The 8,074-nt window shown below is 30.7% G+C and overlaps 1 protein-coding gene across 1 annotated transcript; it reads left to right on the forward strand.

The window, feature by feature from the left end:
- The first annotated feature begins 1,606 nt into the window (after window positions 1-1,606).
- LOC136232055 (uncharacterized) lies at window positions 1,607-4,973 on the forward strand. Its single transcript, XM_066021097.1, has 3 exons — window positions 1,607-1,985; window positions 2,216-2,332; window positions 4,405-4,973. The coding sequence occupies exons 1-3, from the start codon at window positions 1,754-1,756 to the stop codon at window positions 4,794-4,796; spliced, it is 741 nt and encodes a 246-aa protein (XP_065877169.1). The 5' UTR covers window positions 1,607-1,753; the 3' UTR covers window positions 4,797-4,973.
- The last annotated feature ends 3,101 nt before the right edge of the window (window positions 4,974-8,074 follow it).

The raw sequence follows: 8,074 nt of genomic DNA on the forward strand, positions 1-8,074 counted from the left end.
ACTTTTTTTCTCAATCAGACAACACAGAAAATGACATCAAAACGCAAATTTTAAAAAATTAAAGTTGCTTAGAATGTCATCAATTCTTAGAATTTTATATTTTGAGGGCGTTAATTGTCATTTTGAAGCATTAATTGAAGTTTGGTCACATAATGTTAGAATGTGTAAAACTAAGTGGATTTTATGTTACGTTTTGAAGTTTAGTAAACATGTCGTAAAAATTAATAAAGTTCAGTGGTCATAGGTGTAATTTAACCTTATTTATTGTGAAAAAAAAAGAATGGATAATGTATTAAAATAGGTCTATGGTTTTTTTGAATGTATCAATTTCCATTCCCAAAAGTGACGATCGAATGTTGGACCTTTGGTTAAAAGATGAGGAGCCTTTACCACTTTACCACACAACCCCGTGGTTTTAAAAGTTTGGGGGTGCAACACGAAGATTTTCCAAGAAGCCATCCATCTTAACAGGGACGAATCCAGGATTTCTCCCTCATGGGGGCAAACAATACGACTAAAATAATTTTTATCCAAAAAATAATAATTATAGAAAACCAGAGATCAAAGCTCAAATTTAAGTAAAATAGTAGCAGAAATATCAAATTAAAATTCAAGTAGGAGCAAAAAAAAAAAAAACTAAAGCAGAGAGGCAAAGATCGGAGATGGAGTGCCGGACCAACGATCCAACTACGGAGGGATTGGCTGCCGATTTTAATTTAATCTTAGTTAGGATTAGAGATTTCAAATTTGAGTTTAAGAAGAAAGAGGAATTGAGGAAGAAGAACTAAAGAGATTAAAGAGAGTAAGAAAGATAAATGGTTTGTTTTAGGACCTATTTAGTTTTACATTTAAATATATATATTTTTTATTTTTTTTATTTCTGTTCTAAACAAAACGATATAGTTCTAATTAAATAAAACGACGTCCTTTTACTTTAAAACATAATTAAAAAAATAAAAAGAAAATATTAAATTTAAAACAATTCTTCATCATCAATTATAGAACAAAGCTCCATTGATAAAATGGGCAAAGCTCTAAAACTTCAAAATTAATACATGAGTTTTAAAAAAATACAAATGTGAGTGGGGATAACTACTCTCAGTACCCCCATACTGGATTCATCTCTGTATCTTAATACGTCCAAACACATTTAACTTCAGACGTCTGATAGGATTCGGTGCATTAGAGCATCTCTAACACTAACTAGCTATTTGGCTCTCTAAAATAATATAAAATATTAGTTTAGTTAAATTTAACTAGCCAAATTTATGTTTTGCTTCAACCATACTAGCTATTTGACTCTCTATTTGATTATTTTATCATTAAAAGTGATTAAATTTAAAGAAAAAAAGAAAAAAGATACAAAGATAAAAAAAAAAGAATGAATAAAAAATAGAAATAACTAGCCAAATTTAACACTAGTAAAATTTAACTAAAATGAAAATGGTTAGCTATTTATCCATATCACTTTATTGGAGTGATTACTTTTAAAATGGCTAACTAAATTTGAACCGGTTGACATGCTCTTACTGCTGATATGATAGCACCTTAAAGTACATTAGTGCATTATATTAATATATAGTGGTTGTTGCTTTGAATATGCTTGGAAACTTTCCTTAGTTTTATAATTTAAAATACATTCTTTTTGTAAATAAAAGCATAAGCTGGTTGCTTGATGTTGACCAAGCATTGACCCTGAAATTGCAGTGAGGTTTGTTGCTTTACTCTCTCTCTATCAATCTTCTGAAATCAAATGGGTATTTGGGATTATATTTCTTCAACAGCAAATACAGTCAATCAATATACTCTAATTCCTGCCCGGGACTTCTGTTACACCTCCTTCTCTTACGGCCAATCTGCCACTACCAAGATCATCGGCGCCGTTCCAAAGCTTAGCAACGACGAACTCCAGTATGCCACCACCCGTGCTAAAAACGCCGCCGTATTTGCCTACACTGAGGGTCTTAAAACCACCCCTGGTGCTGGTGCGTATATATGCTTTTCTTTTAGTTAAATCAATCTCGCTATTTGACGTTGACATGGATTTGTGCTATATCTACCTTTGCGATGATTTGTTTTATTGATTTGTGAGCTTGATTGCTAAGATCTACACCCAAAATATGTTTCAGTTTGATTATATCATCATCTGTTACTCTAATTGCTGTCCGGAACTTATGTTACGATTCCTACTCTTACGGCCGATCTGCTATCTCAGCCGTTTCTAAGCTGTACAACGACGAAGATGCCCGATCCAGCGCCGCTCAATTTGCCACCACATGTGCTAAAAACGCCGCCGTATTTGCCTGCCGTGAGGGTCTTAAAACTGTCCCTGGTGCGTATTCTGCTTTTCTTTAGCTAAATCAATGTCCGAATTGGCATGCATGGATTTATTTTATCTATTTGCGAGTTGTATTGCTAGGATTGAAATTCAACATCTGTTTACCCAAATAATTAAGGGTAATTAATTTATTAGTCCCTATATTTTGACGAAACACACTGTTTAGTCCCTGTATTTTCAAAAACACATGGTAAGGTCCATAACTTTTCTCTCAATGAACTGTTTAGTCATTTCGTCTGTTTGTTAGATTTTTTACCGTTTATGACTTCGGAAATGACTAAATTACCCTTTACTATTTACCTTCAAACTTTAGAAGAGGAAATCCAATTTAGAAGAAGAAGCTATTTGTATGGAGAACAAGAAAAAAAGCAGACCCGATGTTTACGAATTTGAACGATTAAGAAGAAAATCAAAAAGAAGAACACTCAAAGTTGATTTCAGATGCATTAGAGTTTAAAGGAAAGGAAAATAAAGGAAAATAAGAACGCAAATCCAAATTGACTAACAAAATCTTCATGAGAGTCTAACGGCAGGTACTAAACAGTTCACCGAGAAAAATATAAGGGACTAAACAGTTCATCGAGAAAAAGGTTAGGGACCATATCATGTGTTTTTAAAAATACTGGAACTAAACAGTGTGTTTTATCAAAATATAGGAACTAATAAATTAATTACCCAATAATTAAATCATCATCAACTGTTACTTTATATCTCTCATGTTTGTATCTTGATTCTTAAAGATTTCCTTGTCACTAGGGCAGACTCAGGGGCGTAGATAGGGGCCGGGCCCTCCGGCCGTCGGAACCACCTTAACTGTGGGAAATTTCGGTCCCTTTGTCTCAATTTTTTTTTTTTTATCGGGGTGTTGAATTAGCCTCTCAAAATGGCATATTAAGTATTAGACTTATCTAAAATTCAGAATCTTAATATTTTGGGCCTATTAGGTACTCACTAAACCCATATTTTCGGCCTGTTAGACTTGTCTAAATTCAAATTTCTAATTTTTTTGGCCTGTTAGGTCTTCCTAAATCTAAATTTCTAATTTCTTTTTTACTGTTAGGTCTTCCTTAAATCCAAATTATTAATTTTTTTTGCCTGGTAGACACTCTCAAATCAAAATTTTTAATTTTTTTTGTACCTGTTTGGCCGTTCCAAAATCCAATTTTTTTACATGTCAGGAATCTTAAAAAAAATCTAGCTTAATTTTGAGAAATTGTATATTATATTTAAAAAATTGGTTTTTGACCACTCAAATTATAACACGCATATATAAAAAAAATGAGCAAGTTCGATTTATAAAAATAACTGACACGTGACTGTCACGTTTCGTTTCGGTCAAATGCCTTAGTTGTTTCGTGTTGACGTGCCACCCATATCATTATTTCGATACTTTTTAACCACTACAATCTTCCCAAAGTATAATTGAAGATTTAAACTACAAGAATAACATTGTCCGGAGATCTTTGTGCCTTTTGTTCTTAGTATTTCTTATCTTTTACAACCAAAAAACATTATTCAATGCTTTCTTATAAGGCAATTTTAGAATAAACAACTTCATTTTTATCTATATAGAAAAAACACTTTTCAAAACTAAGGCTGTCTGAACCATCAAGGTTTTGTCTAGGCGTTCGAAATCGAGAATCTGCTCCGATTTTCTCTGATTAGTCCCTATAGGAGGTTTTTTTGGCCTCTATGTGATTTTTAGCCACATGGGCCCAGCCTAGGTTGCCTCTAAACCAGTTAGGTGCTGCCTAAATGACGATAAACAAAAGCATTATTTATTTTTTACTTTATTATAATTCACTTTTGAGTTGTATCACTAATATTGTTGTTGAAATATTGATGTTTGTACATTTTTAAGGATATATGTTACAAATATACATGTTTTTCTATATTAAATAATTTTATATTATTATTTTTTTAATGGTATAATACATATTTTAATTGAATTTATATAACAATTGGTTGCTTAATGAATAAAAAATACAAATCTGATTTATCTCCGATTAATCCTCGAGGGCTATGTCCGTCCGACTAGCTCCTAACGCTTTTAGATTCTTTGACAGGCGGAGGGCCAATCTATGATATTGTGTCACGATCTATTGGTGATAGCCAGAAAAAGGATGAGAATCAGAAACCAGAATTTAGGGCATTAGAGGATCAGGGGAAGCAAATTAAGGAAATGAATGAACTAGTAGGGAAAATGAGAGAAGAAATCAACACCCTAAAACAAAAACAAGTGGTTAATGAAATAGAGGTGGATGATGATCAGGATAGATTACAAGAAGCTAGTAAGATTCAAGCAGAAACTATCAGATTTCTTATGAGAAAATCTCGGCAGTCGAATGCAGATAATCAACCGATGAATTTAATCGAAAACATGATGGATAATGGTTTGCTAAGTCGTTATAACTTCAATACCCATGGAATGCCTAAGAAATACCCCGAGTCGAGCTGAGGCTGACTAGCCCTCAGACACCAAATTGCCTCTATTAGTAGTATCCTAACCTTGTTTATCCGTAAAATGCTTCAAGTTTCATTGTTTACCCGTAATATGTGTGAGTCTGTATTATATATGTCAAAATATGTATGGAAGATTTTCTGTTTGATATGAAGAATCCGGTGCTTCTAATAATTTTTCTACTGTATCTGCTTAAGTTTTATGTTTGTGGATAATACACTTTTTCACTAGTTTAGAAAAAGGTAAAAAGATAAAATTTGGTCTTTGTACCTGTCAAAATTTGAAGTGCTAGGATGATTACACTAATTACTTAAATTAAAATGCTAAACACTTATTTAACTTAATGTGGTGATAAGAGTTATTTTTCTATCACTTAAGTTAGTTAATTAAGTTAAAGATCATTTATTTTTATAAGTTAAAGAATATTTAACTTAACATTTTAAGTTGAACATTATCAACTAATATGTTTTAGGCAAAAAGCATAATTAAATTATTGAACTTTAACTGTTTTAAAAATTAAGCTCCTGGTCAATTATTTTTCCACATTGAACCCTTGATCATTGATTCTATTATGGATTATGCCCTTATTTAACCTTTTCGTCGAGTTTGGACTGCATACATCGTTACGGCGATTCGGCTTGTTTACATGGACAAATAAAAATAAGAATTCCTTAATTAGGAGAGATAAAAATTAAAAACTAAAACGAAATTATAGAAATTAATTTCCAGTATATTCTTCCAAACTCGGTTTTCTCCTCTCTATTTTGTGATTATCAATATTAGAATCGTCAAATCGATTTTCTCATCTCCTAAACTCGACGGAAAAGTTAAATAAGGGCCAAATCCATAACAAAACCAATGATCAGGGGCTCAATATGGAAAAATAATTGATTAGGGACTTGATCCTTAAAACAGATAAAATTCAGGGTTTAATTATGCTTTTTGCCTTATTTTTTATATTAACATTTATATTATTTAATACTTCCAGCAATTATAATATTCAACACTTAAAATTCAATACTTATTTTTTCATCACTTAATTTTTATTTTTAACAAACAACACTCAAGTGTTTGTTCAATTTTCCTTTTTGTAGGAGTTTTTTTTTATTGTTATATTCTAAACAATAGGTATAGTGTTTGGTTAGGATTGAGTATGTGTTTGGTTAGGATTGAGAAACAACTGCAAATGACTATTTTGAAAAAAAAAAAAAGCTAATATCTACTAGCTACGAACAACAATGTGAATAATAACAATTGAACTAAACAGATATAGGATTCCATATATTTCATTGTGAATTCTGAATTTGAGCCGGTAAAGATCTTTAGAGAGATCTTAAGACTAGGGGTGAGCAAAATAACTGGTAACCGATTACTAAACCGATAACCAAACTGAAGTTTTAGTTTGGTTCGGTTATTTTAACATTCTGGTTCGGTTTTAATTTTGGCTTAGTTTGGTAATCGGTAATCGATTCAGTTACTGAAAAAATATATCGGTATAGCCGATAACCGAACCAAATTTATTATATAAATATAAAAAATATAATTTTATTTTTACATATATAAATAACTTATAAAATATAAAATCCAACCCCTAAAAAAATATAATGTTATCTTTATATATATAAATTTTGGTTTATTAGTCTTTAATTTCTTCAATTGTAACTTTTATAAAATAGCATTATTTGAAAACAAATTACATAAAATATACAAAAGTTAAATATTATAAGTTTTCGGTTATTCGGTCGGTAACCGAACCAAATCAAAAAATTTGGTTAAATAAAATTCGGTTACCAATCTTCTTCGGTTCGGTTCGGTTCGGTTAGTACCGAACTGATGCTCACCCCTGCTTAAGAGGAAGAAACTCCTAATAACTTCTAACAAATTTAATAGAATAATGAAATTGATAATACAAACTAAACACTGATAGTATAAACTTTTTTTATATAACCTAAATGTTTAGGTGCAACACGAGAACTTCTCAAGAGTTCACTCATCTTAATATTATTTTCGTTCAAGTATGGAAATTCAATGGAATCCGATACATTAGTGTTAATATGATCGCATCCGATAATATGAACTTAAAAAGTATGTACGCATTGTTTCTCTTCCGATTATGTCACCATAAAAAGTGTCATGAGCAAAATCCCATCCGTGGTGGTTTTCATCTAACTTGTATATAGAACGAGAGGTTCCGATGAGAAATGGTTTGATAATTATTTTTTAATCTCAATTTTTTGTGTGAATAAGAATGTTTATTTACAAGATTATATGTTTATGATTATTAATGATAAGGTGTAGAAATACCCCTAATGTTTATAACCAGAAGCAATTTTAACCCTAACGTCTAAAATAGTACAATTTTATCCCTAACGTCTGCAACCAATAGCAATTTTATCCATAACATTAGTAATTTGGGTCAATTTCATACTGTTATAAACACAAATATTTTGTTGCTTATTCTGCACCAATTGCATATCAGCTTGTTTTAAAAAATATTTCATATTTTCGGTGATTTAATAATATAATTGGAGATTAATATTTATAAATTCGGTGAAATATTTGGATTTTTTTGTCCAACTCGTACAAAATACAGTATATTTTTATTTTTAATTTTTAAAAATTCACCTCTAATCATATGTTTATGATCTGTTACTAATGAGTGATAAAATGACTTACATGTGGAGTGTAGATGATAAGATTGATGACCGAGAAGACAATTTGATGAATTATTTCTAAAATTGATCCAACTTGACAATATTAGTGGTAAAATTACTCTTGACTGCCACCGTTATGGAGAAAATTACACCATTATAGACGTTAAAAGTAAAATTACGACTGGTTATAAATGTTAGATGAATCTTTGCCCTTTATATTAATATATAGAGGTTCTGCTTGGAAACTTTATTAGCATCCTCTTTTTGTTATAGGAAAGCTTTTATTGTTTTTTTTATTTGTTTTAGGTAAATAAAACTTATAAAGCGCAATGTTTGAGATAATATTCCTATTATCCTGTAAATAGATTTCTATCTAGTTAGAGTCTCAATTTATCTATATTACTAGTTAGGTAGAGTTTCAATACTCTTATATTTACATATTGTATTTCTATACAAACTCCAATTGTCTCACTATAAATATAAGGCCTTAGAGCCAATACCATTCAAGGTGATTCAAACATTATTGTGCCTATTATTTATCTCTTTCTATCTCCATATTATTCTTGTATATCACACTATACATTCAACATGGTATTAGTAGTCTCAATTTCCGCCTCCTCT

Source organism: Euphorbia lathyris, chromosome 6 (assembly GCF_963576675.1).
Source record: "Euphorbia lathyris chromosome 6, ddEupLath1.1, whole genome shotgun sequence".
NCBI lineage: Eukaryota > Viridiplantae > Streptophyta > Magnoliopsida > Malpighiales > Euphorbiaceae > Euphorbia > Euphorbia lathyris.

Bases quoted from the DNA above. Each gene is read 5' to 3' on its own strand.
- LOC136232055 (XM_066021097.1), top strand. From the start codon at position 1,754: ATGGGTATTTGGGATTATATTTCTTCAACAGCAAATACAGTCAATCAA. The intron at 1,986-2,215 runs GTGCGTATATAT...CTGCTATCTCAG, and splicing joins TAAAACCACCCCTGGTGCTG to CCGTTTCTAAGCTGTACAAC. The intron at 2,333-4,404 runs GTGCGTATTCTG...ATTCTTTGACAG, and splicing joins GGGTCTTAAAACTGTCCCTG to GCGGAGGGCCAATCTATGAT.